Source organism: Wolffia australiana, chromosome 2 (assembly GCF_029677425.1).
Source record: "Wolffia australiana isolate 7733 chromosome 2, ASM2967742v1".
Classification (NCBI taxonomy): Eukaryota; Viridiplantae; Streptophyta; class Magnoliopsida; order Alismatales; family Araceae; genus Wolffia; species Wolffia australiana.
Genome location: NC_135836.1, coordinates 26410520 through 26430693, shown reverse-complemented (window position 1 = coordinate 26430693; position 20174 = coordinate 26410520). Strand labels below are relative to the sequence as shown.

Here is a 20174-nt window from a genome sequence, read left to right as displayed (position 1 = left end):
CGGCATTCATATGCAGCTCCATAGAAGGCTATGAAAGGAAAGCGGAAGGTGTGGGAGGCTGATATGAAGGGACATGAATAGAACATTGATGGAAAGAAATGATGTTGATGTTGTTGTAAGAAAATGATGGCCAGCAGATTCGGTGAGGATGTTGATGGTAGTAAAATAACTGGCTTAATGAGGGAAGAGAGTCACGTTTAGCATGAAGAATGTGGAAGAGAATGGATGAATGTGAACTTGAAAGATGGGATAAGGGAAGATAAGGGATAAACATATTAAGATGGGAAAAAACTGAGAGGCAGAATGAACGAGTGAGGGGTGAGATGTGGATGGTAGGTAGATGATGGTACGGTTCAAATGTTGAAGAGGAAGATGTAATAATATGAGGTATCGAATAAAGGGAGAGAGGAAACAGAGAGGGTGATAACTTGCAAATTAACATGATTAATTAATGAATTTTATATTATATTTATGTGTTTTAATGACTATATTTCCATGTTATCATATTAAAATAAAGATAGATCATTTAACCTTTCATTTTATTATTAATTCTGATTTTTTATCATTTTTTATGGAATTTAACTTCATTTCAGTGAAGAAATATTTTTTACAGGGTTTTAAATACTTGGCTAAAGGTTGGTAAGTGTTTCCATGATTTTTTTGGAATTTTCCATATTTTTATATACTTTTTTGACCATTATATAGCCAAGAAATGATTTTTACATATTTAAATAACACATATATTATTTATTTGGCATTTATAATATATTTAAATATTTACTAAGGAGTATCCACGTCATTCGCCCGGGCGAATAAATGGATATATTTATTTAAATAAGAATAAAGAGAGAGCGAGAATGAGTGGTTATTATTATATAATAAATAGAGAGAAGAGAGAGAGAAGAATAGTCAACATAAGCGGCTATGATTTAAAATATATAAAAGAGAGAAGAGAGAGAGAAGAATAGTCAACATAAGTGGCTATGATTTAAAATATTTAAAGAGAGAAGAGAGAGAAGAATAGCGGCTAAAGATTTAAAATAAAAGAGAGAAGAATGGTCAAAGATTACGGCTAAGAGAATAAAAGACGAAATCACTTGCCAATGATTGCGGGCGGACGACGCGCACAACAACGTGTCAGGGCGTGATCCGAGAAAGCGGAAAACGAGAAATAATCATGCTAGCCAATCAAAACGCGCCATTTCCAAGCTTATTGGAGGAGAGATAAATAAATCCAACGGCTCAGATTTTTTCTCACTAAAACCTTGATATCTTGAGATCTACATGTCCGATTGGGCTGAATTTTGAGGGTAGGTTCGTCTTTTCCCCCTATACAATCCAGACGGTTGGATCTTTAAATGGAGGTCTGGAAAAGGGCGAAAATCACTTTTGGAGGCTCTCCCCAAGCAATTGGCGAGGAAGGACACAGGAGGCATTCTGGAAGTCGTCAGATCTGGATCTCTTTATCAAATTTGTAAGTTTCTGAATTGTATTTGATCATCTTCTAGAACGATTCGAAAACGCCTTGGCATGGGCGAAATGTACATGCCCTAGATTCATGTTTTGAATACATCAGCATTTCTTTTTGATTTGGATTCGAGATCTGACTTTTGATAATTAATTCTTAATCATTTTAGGACATTTCTGCTTCATTACATTTTTAATTTAGGGTCGAAATTAGGGCTTTCCCCAATTTCTTCACTTTCTCTCTCTAGGTTAATTTGATTTGTTTCTCTCTCTAGATTTCGGTTTTTATTGTTTAGGAATTTAATTTAATATATAAAAAACCCAAAAATAAAATTTGAACCGAAAATTCATCCATTTTGAACTCCAATTCAAAAATCACTTTCTTGATTATTAAATTCCCAATTTTAATTCTGAAAATTATTATAAATTTTATTAAATTGGGAAATTAATAATTAATATTTTTATGAGCTTAAAATAATAATAATATTCTTATCTGGAATTATCTGACCGAAATCAAAATTAAGTTTTACTTAATTTTGATTATTTTAAGAATATTATTTAATATTAATTGAATTAAATATTGCAAAATTCAAAATTACTTGACTTGATTCATAAAAATTGTTTGAAAATTCTGAATTGTTGTCTCCTTGCGGATCGACCCCTTGCTTGCTCTATATTCTTATTTAGTAATTAAGGGAATTATAAATTTATTGCATAAGTCTAAAAGGCGCAACGACCACGTAATTTTACGTGATTTTTTGGCTTATCAGAGGGACAAATAGCTGTAGAAGACAAGTGATGATTGGTGATGCCAGTTTGGTAGCTTTCATTGCCGCGATCATCAGAATATCAATCTTCTTCAAAGAAATGACATTTCATAATAGACTTTAAGAAGATGTGTTTTTTAGACAAACTTGTGGCCTTCTGAAAGAGCAAAAAAGAACATGCAGTTATAAATAAACAAAGACAGTGAAACATGGATGGTTAAAAGAGTGTCAGAAAGAGATGTGGAGGCAATGGTGTACAAGGAAGGGATCAAACAGATCATGGGAGGAATTTAGGGGGAGATAAAAATTCAAAAATTGCTGTTGAAGTTAAGAAAAGGAAGCTAGAGAATTGATGATGAGAAAGAAAGGTAGAATAGTTAAAGATAGTGCTAAGTTAAGAGAATGAAAGAGCAGATATGAAAAAAGACAATAAGCGGAAGATAAAAGTCACAGAAAGTGGTTGCGTGAGGAGAGAGAAAATTAGAGTGGGAAGGAGAAGAAAAAGAGAGAAAAGGAGAAGAAAAGAAGATAAATTTCAAAGAAAAAAGATAGAAAGTTAGCAAGGGGGAGTGAGTGAGGGAAGTGAAAATGGCCTAAACATTTCCCATCACCTACCTTACACCATTTGACATATTATTCTTATGGGTACCCATCTATTCCCCCTCATCTCTATTTACTTATTATATTATTTAAGCCCATATTTGTAATTCCTCCCCTTTCTGTCATAGTATATTTTCCTTTTTATCTCTCTCTTTGTTCTTCATAGGCATCTTCCTCACTCTATATTGTCTTTTCTCGCTAGCATGGGGTCAATCTTATGAAGAATTTATCAACACTTCAAAGTATTTAAAACAAAATTTCTTTATTTTGACCTTATTCGGACAACAAAAAAAAGAATGAAAAATATTATGGGGACTATTATTTTGGAAGCATACATTTTTTAAGGATTTTTTATCATGAATTTTTGGTTCCTCGCTTAGGTGGACACGTGGCTATATCTTCCATCATTTTGACAAGAATTTTACATTTGTATTTTCTCCACGCCCTTCCGGTGTATCATGTTCATTCGTCTATCCTTAGGAGTTAGCTACCTGAGAAGTAGTTACCTACCTATTTCATGTTACATTCCCTCATCTTTTCTTTTGAGCCTTTCAACATTCTCTTTATTCTTTATACATAGTTGGATCGGAGCATCATACCCATGGCTCATTGATACATGATTGACATTCTGTGTTTGAAGAATGTTGATATTGACTTTGAGGTTGGAGGAAAATTAGTGGGGAATTCCAAACACTAAGAATATGTCACATGTGAGAGATCAACCTAGATAGGAGGAAATGCGAGAACATATCCCCAACTGTAGTATCATAGACAGTAAGAAGTACGCTTCCCTCCTCATGACTACCAGCTCAATCCAAAACCATAAGGAATTTATCATGTGTGCCCTAGCATTAGATGTAGATATTAATATTTAAAAGTTTACTTAATATCTTAAACACTTCAAACTATGTACGTATTCATATTTAGAAGTGAACTTGATATCTCAAACACCTAAACTCATTTTTTGTGTTCATAAGCGGAGTGCGCAATCCAAGCAAAAAAATAGCCATTTATAATGGACTAGAAATGAATTAAGTTGAGGGTGTGATAATTAGCTAATTAGTAGGTTAATATGGTCAAAATGATATATTTTTGAATTAAAATAATTATATATATCAGGCCAGAAATGGTTTAATTTATTCTCTTTTTAGAATGAAGATAATAATATTCTGACTCAAAAAATATTATCTTTAAGAATATCATCGCCCATCTCTATTTTCCATTATATCCCTCAAACCACTATCTACTATATTCTATCTGTCATACTAAACTAAAAATATTTTCTAGTATCTTCATATCTCCCCATTTCAATTGTCCCTCTATCTCGTATTCTATGAGTATCCTGTATACATACGTTAGTCACCACTTAAAGAATTTTAAATTCCTAATCATTGTTTGCTGCAGAGATGATATTTAAAAATCACAAGGTAGATATATTTCAGCCAGTAAGTGTATTTATAATTTCATTTAATAAATTCAAAATCCAACAACAACATAAATTAGGAACTAAAATTTTGACTGTATCATGGCCCGGCCAGGCAACCTGGACATCACTAGGCCAAACACCCATTAGCTAAGCAGTTGGACTGCCAACAAGCTGTCTACCCAAGAAGCCTATTTGGACATCCAAGCAGGTGTGCAGCCATGCAACCTAAAAATTTACAAACCAAGGCCCAAACTAGCCAAGCAGTAAGGCTTCAAGCTGGTTGCCTGCCCAAGAACCCTGGATGCATAGCAAATAGGTGGTTACTAATCAGCAGGCCAAGCACCAAGAAAGCCAAGTAGGCAAGGGCACTTTTCATTTCCGAATGCCTACAAGGATGATCGAGACAGGACTGATGAAGACAATGTTGAATGGTGGGAGCAAGGTTCTTCTTTATGTGAATTTAGAACACTAATCTATTACTGATTTCTTGAACGCTTTACCCCTACATACTTTTATTAAATATGGAATATTTAAAACATTCCTAATATCTTAATAAAACATGGCACGGCCCTCAAATTTTTGACAAACTTAATTTTAAACTAAATACTAATGTAATTGATTTAAATTAATTAAAAATATTACTCAATGACAAATTATATATGGTAATTAAAAGAGTACAAAATGTAATAACATTAATAATTGACTTATTATCTAATGACATTCCATTTTCTATGTTTTTCTTCATTTTATGAATAATTTTTTTTATGCTTAGCCTTTCAGCAGATTAATATGGCCTCCATGAGAGGTCACAATGCCACTCTTCTTGGCAGTTATTCAGTCTCACTATGTCTCACTAATGATCTGATCATTGAGGCGATTGATTTGTTTCAATCAATATTTGGTTGATCTGAGCAAATGTACGTGTCCAATCTGCATCAAGTATCTCCAAGATAGAACAAAACCCCTCAAAGCTATTTTTACCGCGTGTTATTCAAAATTAGTGTATTATTCAAAATTTGAAATTTTGTTAGATTAAAAAAAGAGTCATCTTTTTCAGATAAATGACTTTTTAGAGTTCATAAATGAGGTAAACGAAAGTACATAAATCTATGACGATTAAAAGCAAAGCATTTCATGGAAACCATATCATGAGTAAAAACTTCATTGGCAATGATAGGTTTTGCCTTTATGACTCACGTTTAAATATATTTCTAGAAAATCTGAAGTGGGGGGACGACCCATTTATAAAATTGAAACTCAATCAAAATATTGAAATTTTTCATTTGGAAATATCTCCAAAAGCTATCCGTAGGTTCTTCTCTCGATCTGAACAACAGGGATGTTATGCTCATCACTAAGCTAGTTGAAGAGATGAAATATAACTAATCTCTATCTTTTTTATAAGTAGGTTGAATCGTATATGTATATGTATATATACAAATGTGTGCGCAGACATATATCTAGAATGCAGATTTAGAGTCTCGGTCAAGTTTCTTGTTTACTGCCCATTTTCTTTCATTGTATATTGGTGGAAAGCCATCATAGCCATCATGTTCCATTGACCTGCATCTTCTTTATGAGTTACTTTAGGACTGAACTTCAATTCCAATGTCTCTTTGTGTCTGAGTCACTCATGTATACGATATTCCTCGTTTGGAGAACAGAACCATCAATTTCCTTTTAGTATTTCATCTATGAATTATTTTTAGTGTGGATTTTGTCGTTATCCAAAGATCCAATCTATGAATTGGAGACTTCCACCAAAAACAAAAATTTGACTGTGCACTAACGTCCCAGGTTTATCAACATCTATGACTAATATGACCAAGATTTTTATGATCAAATCTGAAAAAATCAAAGAATAAACATGATTTGCCTTAGAAGGACTTCAAATAGCGGAAATGAAGAGGAGATGAGGGTATTGAACAAACCTTAGCTCCAGTGAAGTTGCGGATTTGACCAAACAAATGAATACTTGGAATCAAATGAGACCCATATATCGTTACTGTCTAACAAATCGAAGTACGTGTATTTATGGCGACAAGCGAGAGAGGTCTCTGCGAGAAAGAGAAGAAAGGTAAATACTTATCCCTACCAACTAGAGAAATCTTGACCATGCACTACCTTGAGTTAACGGTGGATCCTCTGTAAATGCCGAATCCTAGAGCCCATTGTCATTCATCTTCTCCTTTTAGATCTCCCTCCCTCCATACTCTGTCATTGAATCAGAAAAGTCCATCGATCGAGGAGGTCATCAAAGAGCAATGTCCCCGGCGCCACCAATTGAATCAATAATTCGAATGGGAATATCGTGGGAGTGATCTTAGAGAAGGAAACAATGCACACGAGGCAGAACGGGAGGGTAAGACTTAGAAGGCGGAGCAGTTCTTGGGCAAGCCAGTGGAGCTGTCGACTGAGACGATCTTGGAGTCCCCGCAGTCAAGGACGTCCTGGTTGAGCCTGGCGCCGAAGGATTTGAGTGCCCGAAGGGACACGGGCTGGTTAAACAGGTCAAGCACGGGAAGCTTAGCCGCGGGAGGCAGCTTTCCCCCGGGGAGAATCCTACTGAAGTCCTCTCGTAACAACGGCACCTCGAAGTCGTCCTTCTTGTGCTGGACGACGTTGTCCTTGGCTCGAATGTGAGCCCCCGGCTCCATGTGGTTGGTGGAGAAGCTCGCCTGGCCGGGGAAGTTGGGGTAGAGGCTAACGTATCCCCTCAAGTACATCATGTCGATGAGGAACTTCTTCCAGGACGCCTGCCAGCCGTTGGTCCGGGACCTGGGAATCATCACGGGGTTCTCCTTGGCGTTCGCAGTGAACCGGGAACCCATGTACGCATAGAACTCCCGCCAGTGCTTGGGGAAGAAGACGGCGCCCCAGCTGCACGGAAGCTGGTGCAAGTAGGGCGTGTTCGGGTGGATCCCTCGGAAGAACTCGGTGGGGTTCCACCTGGGCCGCTCCTTGACCACCTCGACGAGCCGCGGCGTGTACAGAGATATGGACACGAGCTCGGGGACAGAGACCCGCGGGTCGTAGTGGTAGGCCAGGAGCGCGTACTTGATCCACATGTAGTAATAGGGCGAGACCTCTATATCGTCCTCCAGGAGAAGCCCGAAGTCGTCGTCCGATGACGGGTACCAGCTCTCGGTCACCGCCCGGATGAGACCACCTTGGATAACGCGTCGTCGGATGAGCTTCGGCCCCTGCGTCCAGTTGAAGGAGCTCACCGCGCTGAGGGTTGCCTCGTCCACCGAGCTGTCGATGTTGAAGCTTATGGGGACCTCGTCTCCGAGATAAAAGGCCTCGCTCAGCGATCGCAGCAGCCTCTTCAGGGAGTTGGCCCGGTTCTGCGTGATGATGTTCACGGAGATCTTCATCTTGCTCCAATCTGCAAAATTCAACGACAGACTGATCAAAGCTTCAAAGGGCAAACGGAAGGACGTGAAAGGCGAGCTCTTCCTTACGCCGCAACGTGCCGGATCCCAGATCGGCCATCCAGAGAGAATTTTCCACGGAGGACCGGGGCAAGACGACCAAGCCCGTGCCATTCGCGCTGGTCTCCGCGGCCATCCGAAGGGCGCTTCTCACAAAGGGATCGACGCCATCAGCGGCGACCAGCAGCACCGGATTATGGATCTGTAGTAGTCCCTTGACGCCGGAATAGACGGACTGAGCCAGGGGCACCTCCGACCTGGACAAACCTGAGATGGCTCCGGAGCCGACGTCGAAGATCCTGAATCGCCTCTCCTTGCACGCTTCCTTGGGCCACCGGAGCACAGCGGCGGCCGCCTCGCACGGGCAGTACGCCCCACCGGAGACGGCGATGTAGGCCTTCTTCCCCGCCGTGGCGCGGAACTTCTCCAGGAGAGGGGCGAGGGCTCGGACCTCGTCCAGGGAGTGCGCGTAGAAGAGGGCGTCGATAGCCTGCGGGTACATGGCGGCCCATCGGGTCACGAATCCGGAGGTGAGCGCGCGCCACCACTGTTCGTCCCGCACCTGGACGACGTCCTTGAAGATGACGGTCGTCTCCGAGACGTAGGCAAGACGATGCTCGCTGTCCCCCCACGTCTCCTTGTCTCGGGGGTCCACGGGCAGCACGAAGGACCCGGCGTCCCTGTACCTTTGAAGCTGGTAGCTTCCACAACGAAGAGAACACGGTGAGAAAAGAAAGCAGGCGTCTCGAGGAAGGAGGAAGGTGAGATCGACACCTGAGATGGAGATCCTCGCCAGTCGTCCAGGTGAAGGGCGTCTCCACGAACAGCGTCTTGACGAGGTCGGCAGAGAGGAACCAGGAGCTGGAGAGGAAATCAACCTGGACCACCCTCTCAACGATGATGTTGTAGGCCGGATCCGGCAAGTACAGGCCTGCCTCCTTGGACCGGAATTTCCTGTAACTGGGGAAGGAGAAGTCCTTTTGCCGGAATGGCAGGATCCTCCCGATGCTCCCCAGCACAGCGTTGCGGTACTTGTCGGTGCCGCCGGCGTGGGAGAGTATCTCCAGCATCCTCCTCCCCGGAATCATGTCGTCGTCGAGGAAGTAGACGAAGTCAACCTCCGACTGCAGCGCCATCTGGAACCGGCCGTAGTACTTGAAGTCGTAGCTCGAGCTGACGAAGCTGATCCTCGAGTTGTTGTAACTCTGAACGATCCTTCTCAGCGAGTCCTCGTTGGGGCTGCCGAAGGAGAGAACCCAGACATCGTGGAAGGGCAAAGTCTGATGGAGCAGCGCGTCGAGCTGCGCGCAGAGTGTCTTCCTCTTGAAGTGATTCAAGATCACCGTTATCTTGGGGACGTCGGGCCCTCCTCGCCTCCACCGGGACTTCATCGACAAAAGCTCCGCCAGGCTCTCGGCGCCGGAGGACCTTCTCTGGAAATCCAGTATCTCGTCGTAGAGCTCTCTTTTAAGGCGGATCATCTCCTGGTCGTCGGATTTCTTCTGCGAGAAGTCGATTCGCTCTCGCTCGCAGACCTCCTGCGGTGTAAGGGAGGCGTTAGTGGGCTGGCGCCCCGGCAGCACCATCTGCTTCCAGTGCTGGACGATGTGGGCGGCCCAGGAGAAGTCCGGCTTGGGCCGCAGGTCCACCGCGGGGCTCATGTAATAGAGCAGGAAGGTGGCGTATATGGCGAACGCGAACTGCAAGCAGGTGAGCGTGGCGACGATGCGCGACGGGCCGCCCTTGAAGAGCCTCATCTTACTGCTCTTTCCAGCTACGTATTCGTTGATTACTTCGTCCAGCAAGTCTCCTCTTCTCATGCTCGGGGCACGTACGAGGCCCATGCTTTGCGGCGCGGGAGGCCTGCATCCATCGACAAGAACCACGGTTCCCGAATGAATCGAAGCGTTTAGAGAAGAACTAAAGTTGATTAGCTAAGAGTTAATTCGTCATTTTCGCCGTTCTCTCAAAACGGAAAGGCAGATCTTGGACCCTTCCGTTGCATAGGGTGAGACAACACATAAGGACGGTCGTTGACTCTAAGATCGCGACAATTCAATACGGCGGCTGTTTATTAACTCACAAGGAGTTTTTCAGAGGGAAAACAGATTCCTGAATCCTCAGGGATAGTATGAAAAGAGAAGGGCATCGTAATTCGTAAAGCGGGAGGTGTCGCTGGTTAAACTGCCTTGGTAAATCAAGACGGAGAGTTATCTGGATGCAGAGAGATCCGCGGGACCAAAATTTTGAGTCACATGGCAAAAGTCATCGAAGCATGGAGGTGTATGGCGAAAAAGAGAATCGCGATCAAGCTACACAGCCAAGTTGTGTTCTCAAGCAAGGTAAATTCATGTGAATGAAACAATGAAGCAGGAAATTCCAGCCTGGCACCTAAGATCACCGCGGAGTGAAATAGTCAACGCACAAGATCACGGCGGAGCAACTGACAACGATATAAAAGAAAACTACTGTAGCCCGGTAACTAATCCTCGTCATTTCCGGAAATCAAAGTACTAACAGAGACGAACACAGAAGGCCTACGGGAGACCCGGATATCTCTTTCTCCATTTTCAGCACCGCGTCTCGTTCATTAATCAGTGAATAAAATTGAGGAAGGAGGATGCAAACCAAGGCGGTAGGCCCAGGAGGCGCGGAATAGACGAGATCTCATCATAACGCCGCCATCGATGGATCTGGAGGACCTTCACCAGGCTTTGCTATTGCCGTATCCAGCGGAGATGGAGCTACCGCGATATAAATAGGAGAAGCGGAGAACGAGGCCTTTGAGAGGGGGCAAGTGGGAAAACTAACGCGATCTCCGTGCTTCTCTTCTTCTTTCTCCCTGGTACCTGCGGTGCGTTCATCGACAGCTTCTTCGTGCCGAATTTTGTCCCCTGCCGCCTCTGACCATCGGAGGTGAGAGGGGCAGATGCACCTCAGCGGCCGGAATATTGCGTACGACACGCCGAATAGACCCTCTTTTGTCCCTTCTCTTAGTCAAACGATCAAACGATCAAATAATAGAAATTACTGTTCACTATTTAATGTCACGGGAAGCGAGAAGAATCATTGTAGATATCGACCATTTTCAGAGTGATCCTTGTGTCATTCTGAAGTACGGAGAACCCACCTGCGATAACGAGACGCAACAAGGCTAGGCTAAATAAATAATTATTTTCATGTGGGCCGTCCCCAAGACGCTCAGTGAAAGAAGATAACCTTGCGGTCCCAAGGTTAGACCATTCTCATACTACGACTCTGATGGGTTAGGCGAGTCGAAACGCTGAATGAAAGGTTGGGCGAGTGATCGTTTGATACGGTGGAGAGAGGGCTTATTCGTTCTTTCGTCACAGTAGTTCGCTCGCTTCTTTGTCAGTTGTTCGCGAGTCCCCCGCTATAGGCAGGATAGGCGCTTTTTTTAAGGTGCCGAGTGCACGAGTATTTAATCTGAGTGGTGCCATCTGGCGTCCATGGGCGAATGGCGATGTTCAGGCAGTTCAGCCGACTGTCGTCCACTCGGGGGAACCCTTTCTCGTTTTCATGAGAATTAGTGACGACTTGAAGTAGATACGTTACTCCTCATAGGAACTCCCGCAGAGTGACGAAGACAAGCTGGCTGTCGGTACGTGCTCTTCTTCCAGTGCATGATGGAGAGTCTGACAATTAGGTGTCACGCCACGCGAGAACGACTATCTGGTCGTGGAAGCAGCAGCTTGAGTCGTTGAAAATCTTAACTCCTCTCGAAATACCGGTTCGTATCACGCGACGGGATCCAGTAAATGCGGACACTGGGGCATTATCTCGGAGCAAGACCCTTGGGCTCCTAAGAACAGGATCAACCATTTAGTCGGATGTTTAATCTTTTGATCTTAGGTTGTTTACGCGCTTCGGGCAGCGACGAAGCACTAAACTATTGAACCGTGACGCATTGCAATTTGATAATTAACTTGCGGGGAACAGGGCCGGGGAAAAGCAGCCACAATGTTCGCCTTTTCTCTTCTCTCTCCATAACATGCAGCGCGTTCAGGTACTATTGCACCTTGCCGAATTTCGTCAGTTGGCATCTCCGGCCATCAAAGGTGAGAGAGGCTGCCGGATTTTGTTCCATTTCCGCCGAAGCTTTGACATTTCTTCAGTGCCCTTTTAGACACTTGGGACAAAATACCCATCATTGGCTAGGAAATCCTAGGCCATAATTTAAGGCGTTTGTTGAAGGGACGATCTTGTCCAATTTAATTCCTTGTTTCTTTCACGGTTGGATGACAAATGAAATTTATGCCTAACTATGATATTGACGGCAACCGGGAAGAATCAAGTAAAAAATTTTAATCAACCACTAATAGAAGGGCCGTCGATTGAATGTGAGTTTGTCTTCAATAATAGAAGTGAAATATCTTTTTGATAAGTGACCTAACATTCTTATTCAGTAGAAGTCAATCTTTCAATACACAAAGAGGGTATTAAATAATGATAACAATTTATGAGGTTAATAAAAATGTGTTCTGGTGCATGACTTTTGCCACTATTTTTAGGTTTGTACATGAATTATCCACCATTTAATATTCAAATGAGAAAAATCTCCTTAATTCCCCTGTGTCAATCTTTTGTACTTTATTGATTCCAAGACAAACACTAGTAGAGTTCTAATAGTCCAAAGGATTTTTCTCACATTTTCTTGGAGTTTTATTTTTTAAGTAGAAAACTTTTGTGGATCTAATGATGAACTTTGGATCCAAATCTGAGAAAGAGAGAAGCCCAAGCCACTTCGTGAACAATAAAAAAATAGAGTCTCAATTAGGGAACGTCACTTCCAGGACATGATGCCCCGGACCTGACGGGACGAATGACTATACATGACAGACAGTGACGTGACGAAAGTTTCATCACATCACCGTTTCGTCACACGACCAAAGGATTTTGAAAAAATCTGTCACGTTCACATACCATCATGGTTTGTGGCGTCCCTGTCACATCCCCATCACCGGACGGTGTCACCGTCATGTGTGATGGGAAAAAAAACCATGCGGAGGACAGAGAATAAAAGGGGCATATCTCCAATTATCTTTGGACGACATCCTTTTGTGTGCGTGAATTAATGAAGGGACTTTTCTGCAAAATGCCCAGAAATCTAGTTAGCAACACTGTGTGGCAAAATCTCGATCATCGAAAAGCTTAAATCTAATGATTTTTAAGCTTTTTTGGTCATTTTTAAAAATCCGTCACGACCGTCATCCGTGACAGCCGTCCCATCACGTCACTCATCCAAGGGCCCCCGTAAACATCACGCCTAGTGCATCATCCGTCACGGTCATAGTCACGTCATCCGTCACGTTGCTGTCACTGTGACGTGTGATGTGACGGATGACGGACGTCATTCCCTAGTCTCAATACACAAGAATTCTAGTTGTGGACCCCATTTGAGGCCTTTTAGGTGGGTCAAATAAATCGAAGAAATTTTGAATTAACCCATTAATTTAGTTTTGGAAAAAATTATTTTGAATTTGAACTATTCAATGATGTAAATAAAGGATAGAGAACAAGTTATTTTCGACATTCAAACCCTATGAATTGAATCCAAGGGCTAAAAAGTTAGGGTACCTCTATTTAAACTCTTTTCCCCTCCCTTTGAATTTTCATTTCAGATCCATCCTTTCTTATACACCTAAGTTTTGTATAACTTAACCAAAGTATGTAAGTAAAACTACTTGAGAGGAATTGAATTTTAGTGGGGTCAGAAGAAAATATATTCCATGATCCATGACAGATGTGAATAGTTAAGACATGGGTTGATATTAGATGATGCATCAAATTGTTAAGACCTATGAAAACAGACACACACATTTAAGGAATAACTTATTTCACATATGATATCTATATGAGATAAATATATCACATAAATATGTTCTAACAGAAACCATATAAATCAATAATTAATTATTTAATCTATCTTAACTCGGGTGCACCAAGAAGTTCATGAAGATAATTGAGCAGTTACGATGGGATCATATTCCCATGGAATAAGAGAAAACAGTTCAAAAAATGTTAATATTAACTCTCTCATGGAACCTATCTGTCATCAGTTATAGTGTACTTACAGCCCTTCATCTGCTTGACACTCATAAAATGACTTAGGATATAGTCAACCGTCAAACCCCTCATCCATCAACCAAGTTAGTACTGACGGGTTCACAAATCATTGGAGAACTTGATAAACTAAAAAATTAAGTTAAATTACAACACTTGTGCTTTTGAGCTTAAGCAATAAATTTATATAAAATCGATAATCAAAACTCACACAAATAATTTAGCTAGAAATGTGTTTTATTTTTCCCCATGATAATACATATTTTTTATAGGTTAATATCACAATATTTAAAAGTATTTTTTTCATTAAATTGATGATGTATGCTTGTTATCAAGCCTAAAATGATTGTCTACTTTTAAAATGATCTTTTGAATTTTGTGATTTTTTTGAATTTTTAAGTACCTATAGATATTTTCTGGTATTATATTCTGAAAGCGAATATTTTCTTTATTTGAATATGATTTTTCCTATTTTTTATATCATATTCATGAAAGTATGTTTTTTTAAGTTGGAAAATATATATAGCCCTTATATTTTTTTATTATATATAAATTTATTAATGCATTATGGGGGTTAATCATCGATGACGCCATATGGAGTAATCATAACTTCCAACAAGTAGCAATTCACGGTTTCTTGCAATGATATATCGCTAATCATTGTCAAATAGCATAATTATGTCATCACAAATCCCAATGCCATAACGACCAGTGATTGTTAATGGTTCAATCTTTTATAATTACAGATAGTGGCGTGCCCCAATAAAAAAGTTTGAATTTTTACAATAAACATGATTTCAGCAAACGATAGAGAGTAATAAAATAATTGTTAACTTTTCTTTTTGACTCATCAATAGTTGAGATACCGACACGCGGTGACACACGCAAATCCACATATACTTAAGGCACACATGTGTTTGTGGAACCCATGTGTCAATCGTTTAATGAATGGCAAAAAATAGGGCAAAAATGTGATGTGGGCCAATCATTGCATTTAATGCTAAATAAAGACAAAAACCCCAAATGTGATGAGGCAGTGATGATGAGGACGAAGAGAAAGAAACGTTTAGTTCAAATAAATTGCTATGAATTTTCCAACCTCAAGTCTTAATCTAGGAGGATTCAAAAGGCAGATCAAGCTGAAATTTTGAGGGCAGATCTGTCTTTACCTCCTCCATGCATTTAGGTAATCTGATCTATAAATTGAGCCATGTATCTTTGATAAAAATATCTTTGAGCTCACTTCCTCATCAAAAGGCTGACTGACAAGTAAGGTTTTTGTAGATCCATAAAGGTTTCTTGCTGTCAGAGTGTTTACAAACATCAACAGAGAAGTGAAGAGACTGATCTTCATGAGGAAATCACCTTGATTCTAGTGGGACATAGGGGTCTAAGGTAAGTCTCTTGCCTTACACTAGTGATTCTTCAATATGTCTTCTGGGTAGATTGTTAATGTTTCTTCACATCTATTAAAATATTTCATCATCATCCATCATCACACATATTGAATCTCTTCCCTCTTACTTCCGTTGCACTACTCTCAATAAAATTCATAAACCATAAATTACTAACTTCCTCACCTTCTTAATCGTCTTCTACATCTACCATCTTTATGTCTGTCTATTTCACCCTCTCAATTTCATTCACCCTATTCATGTCATCCAACCTACTTCACCTATTTTTTGTCCTTATACTCTCATAAATGAATTAGTTCCACTCCTCTCATCTCACCAACTTAAGTGCATCACTATCTCCTACACTATATGTATTCCTTCTCATCATACCCAAATTACTATCTAGATATAGTTACATTCAAAAGATTCATATTATGTGGAGATGGCATGTACTCAGCCATTATCTAGATGTCTTAGGTGAGTATCAGTTTATAAATATTATTGATTAAACTCAAATAAACAAAAACCTATTTTATCATTAAATTTGAGTTTATCACTCCACAAGGAACGATGATTAAGGACTTAATACTCTTTAAATGGTGATTCAAGAAGGGTGAGTGGAGATATGTATAAACAAAGGATAGTGAAATGAGTGAAATGCTAATATAAGAAGGGGATATAAGCTATTCAATAATAAGAAGAAGAATATTATTTATAGTAATCAATAGGAGGACGTAAACATAGTGATCAAGAGTAGGAAAGTAAGATGGATTAGAAAGAGAAGAGGTGATGGTAGAAGAAGTGAATACATATGGGAATCGAAGAAATTATGGTTTACGATTTAGAGGAGGTGAGATGGTGCTCTGAGATGTAGATGATGGAATGAGAGGTAGTGATTATGGTAAAATGGAATGGTAAGAATCAATGATGTGAATATAACTTAATAAATTGATGGGCATGTATCAACGTAAGGCAAGAAAACGTAGCAAAGCTCCTTATGCTACATCAGGGTCAATAAAATTATGCGATGCAGGAAAGCCTCTCCTCTTCTTTGCTGATCTTCCCCAAACACTCAAAACGCAAAGCAACACTTGGTAGATATTCAAAACTCCATTCTCTTTCAATCGACCTACCAAGTTAGTAAGATATTTCAAATATTTTTTACAAATGTCGAGGCTCATCTTATAGTCCAACTTTATGGATAGATAGAGAAGAAAAAGATAAAATTTTCGTTAAAATTTTAGTTCAATCAACCTTTTAGATCATTGCATATAAAGCCTTGAAACTGGATGATCATTGGACACGGATTTAATTTAGAGATTTCTTTCTCCTCATCATCATCGTCATGTCAGTTCTAGAGTTGTAACCTAAATTTATTCGATCCCAATGCAATGATTGGCCCAGATATTAGGGTATCCTTTTCCATCAATGGCTCATGATGTGCCTCATGTCTCTACACCTAAAAAGGCAAAGAAAATATGATTTAATTATTGAAAAATTGATGTGTCGACGCGTTAGAGCCTACCTTAACCTCTATTTATTTGTGTGATTCACACACAACATCTCTACCTTCACCATTGTTGACTCTTTAAGGAATAAAGTGGTATTTTAATATATCCTTTCCTCAACCTTTTCCTTGTAGCTATCTTTATTTAAATCCATCATTTTTTCATTCTTCTACTTCATTCCATAAAATAAAATATTCAAAATGTGTCAATAATGATTGACCATTATGGGATTGTGATTTGTGATGCCATATTAATGATTCCTGCAATGGTTAGATGCACTAGTCATTACAAAAATGGTGACTGGTTTCAATTCAAAGGACCAAATGGTGATCAATCACCATATAAAATTTAATGTAGATTCCAAAATTATTAAATATTTTTTCCTAGTAAGAAAAACAATATCTTCATAAATTTGTGCCTTAAAATTCTGGAAAAAATCATGTATTGACTCTAAACATTATTTTTTAAGACTATGATGCTAGAAAAATCTCAATAAATACTTAAAAATCCAAAAAAAACCATTATAAAAATGTTCAATCATTTTAGGCTTTATAACACATATATGTACTCAATTTAAAACCATAAACATGTAAATATGGTCATATTAATTGACAAAATATGTGAGTTATCAATGTTAATAACATAGGTATGAATCATTTCTATTCCCTTAGGATGCCCAATAATTTACTTCAATTTTCAATTAACCTTTTGAACCTAAAAATATGAGTATGAAACGTTAAAGGTATCGACACAACCTCTATCAGTATGAATATATCCATGTAATGCTAGAGCACATGTGATAAACTCTCGTATGGTTTCAGAAAGAGCTGATGGTCATGACAACAAAAGCCCTCTTCTCCCCAGGTATTATACTATAATCTAGGATAGGCTTATTGTTTCTTCCTATCTAGCTCAATCACTCACAAGTGGTGAGATCTTCACGTAGAATGCTCCCCACTCCCTTTTCTCCTACATGAAAGTAAAAGACGGTCATTGTTCTCCTTTCGATCAAGCACAAAATATCAATTGTGTATCAATGAAATATGTGTGTTGAGGCTCCTATCTACTTACATGTAAAGAAAAAAGAGAATGACGGATGACTCAAAATAATGGCGAAAGGTGTGTTTTTTTTTGGCAAAAAAACACTGTGCCGGGTAAGGCCAACCCTGCGGTTGTGCCCGTAGACCAATCCAGCCGTGCCGTCGATGCCACCCAGGGGGATTTCATAGGCATGTTTATCACTGTTTATAGGCGTGGAGCGAGCATAAATATCCCAATTACACTCGGATCCCACTCGTCCACGCCCATGTGCAGGAAAGGAAAAGATACATCAATGATACCTAGCGGAAGCTCAAAGAAGTCTCACCCATCCGTGCTCCATCCGAGCGAAAGTGGGGGCGGGGTGTGCAGTGTCCGCGGAGCAGCTACGATGGTGGAAGTGTGCGCAGTCTACCCTGCTGTTGTGACGTGTCAGAAGTCGACCGATCAGGCGAGAGGTCTATCAGGAGAAAGGTGTGTAACGCATAATGTGTGAAAGGACATAATACTTAGATAGCTCTCTCTTAATTAAACAAATGAGGAGAAGACAGTCATGGTGTAGAAGAAATGTGGACACAATTATTTTTCAATAAATGGTGGATATTGTGGTCTGTATCACCTAGGGGATGATAAATAAATTGATAAAAAATCAATAGAAATAATATCACGCGCTTCCAAATATAAAAAATTACAAAGGTCCTTGGGTTTTACTCAATGTTGAGAACTTCCCTTTCTTATTATCTTTGTTTTTTATATTAATGGTTAAACAAAAATGGAAGGTTATGGATCAAATAAACACTCATCATAAAATTAACCATATGCTAGTAAGGAAGAGATAAATAGGATGAGACGATGTAGATGAAGACAAAGAGGGGCTAACAAGGAAATAATGCCATGAAAATTTGATATCACAAAGGGGAAGAAGAGAAATAAATTAGGTGTGAGATGCTATCTTTAGGAATAAGCAACAGCAGGTGAAATGGTGAGAGATTAATAAAATGGGTGAAGAGGTATGCGCATGGGGTTTATCATATGGCTTAAGGTGTCTCCAAAAAGTTAATTATGTGCTTATAACTTGAAGAAATGATAATTCCCACCACAATTGCAATTTTGATTAATGGAGACCTAAAACACTAGATGAGATCAACACATAAAAAAATTGTTTAATGGGTCGCTCACTCAGCATTAGACATGGTCGTTCTATTTGCTTTGTGCGAATTGGAGCGAATTGTGCGTTCTGTTCGGATTTCTGAACAGAAAAAAATCAAATTCGCACAGAACATCGCACAAACCTGTGTGCAGTTCGGCTTGTGCGAATTGTGCAAACTTTGTGCGAATTTTGAGCAAATTTTGTGCGAATTTTGTTCAGATTGTGCGAATTTTGTTTGAATTGTGCAAATTTTTACCCATTGTGCGAATTTTTTGAACATCTGTTCTAACTTTTTCACAAAAAAGAATAGAACAACGAACAGAGCCCTGTGCGGTTCTTTTGTGCAAAGTTTTTGTTCATTTGAAAAGAACATAACAGAACGACCATATCTACTCAGCATTCCACCTATGACAATAGTAATTCACCCCATTGATTTTCATATCTCCTCCCCACCCTACCAGACAATATGATGAATTGAAACACCAATAAGTAATATATACTTTTCTCTATGCTGAGTTCAACCAAAACTTTCTTCAAATATAAGAAATATTTGAGCAAAATGATTCTACAATGAATATTGAATACAGGATCATGCAATCAGTAAAAAATACGGTGTTCGAAATTATACAATGTACTTTTGATTCAAACCCTTTTTTCAAATTTTATTTTTCTTTGCATAACCAAGGGATAAACTTCATGAGCGTGAGGTCATCACACGATTTATATAAAAAAATCTTCAATTCCAATCATATTCAGGTGCTGATCACAAGATTTATCCATTGAAGCATCACTTTGATTATCTATGCATGATATCATAAAATCAAAAATATCATCAACATTACATGAAATCTTTGCATCCTAATACTCATCGAGTTCTTCTTTTCTTGATCATGTATCATATATGTGAGATTCATCCATAGAAATAACATTTTGAGCATCAAAAAAACTGAAAATAATAATTATCATCAACAGCATTTTCATCTTCATTTTCACAAACTTCTTTTTCATCACTTGAGCTCATAACATTTTCACATGATTCATCCATTTTTAAAGAAAATGCATTATCAGCATGAATATCATCACTTGAGCTCATCACGCTCAACTTGATTTTCCTCAAAATTATCCTCTTGTGATTCTTCAATATTTTTGGATCTTCGTTTACCAAAAACTATATTCATTTTAATTTTTTCAATTTCCTTATGAAACAGAATTTCTCATTATCACTACATCCTTCAAAAAAATTGGCTATAAAGAATCATCTAGCAAAAAGTTGATCAATTTTTGTAATAGTATTCATTTCCAAAAA

At 39.4% G+C, this 20174-nt stretch overlaps 1 protein-coding gene across 3 annotated transcripts; it reads right to left on the bottom strand.

Moving 5' to 3' along the window:
* Positions 1–6015: 6015 nt before the first annotated feature.
* LOC144700290 (glycosyltransferase family protein 2) lies at positions 6016–10689 on the bottom strand. 3 transcript variants are annotated; one of them, XR_013580698.1, is made up of 6 exons: positions 10323–10689; positions 8469–9557; positions 7725–8395; positions 6385–7648; positions 6192–6317; positions 6016–6105 (listed from the first exon to the last, which is right to left on the bottom strand). XR_013580698.1 is itself a non-coding variant. In XM_078571791.1 (4 exons), the coding sequence occupies exons 2-4, from the start codon at positions 9536–9538 to the stop codon at positions 6630–6632; spliced, it is 2760 nt and encodes a 919-aa protein (XP_078427917.1). In that variant the 5' UTR covers positions 9539–9557; positions 10323–10689; the 3' UTR covers positions 6016–6629. The 3 variants fall into 3 exon arrangements, 1 of the variants encoding a protein (XP_078427917.1); XR_013580697.1 differs by having other exon boundaries at positions 6016–6317; XM_078571791.1 differs by having other exon boundaries at positions 6016–7648.
* Positions 10690–20174: the final 9485 nt, after the last annotated feature.

Coding starts and splice junctions, on each gene's coding strand:
- LOC144700290 (XM_078571791.1), bottom strand. CDS start 9,538: ATGGGCCTCGTACGTGCCCCGAGCATGAGAAGAGGAGACTTGCTGGAC. Junction 8,396..8,468: donor GGCGAGGATCTCCATCTCAG/GTGTCGATCTCA, acceptor TCGTTGTGGAAG/CTACCAGCTTCAAAGGTACA. Junction 7,649..7,724: donor GGGATCCGGCACGTTGCGGC/GTAAGGAAGAGC, acceptor TGAATTTTGCAG/ATTGGAGCAAGATGAAGATC.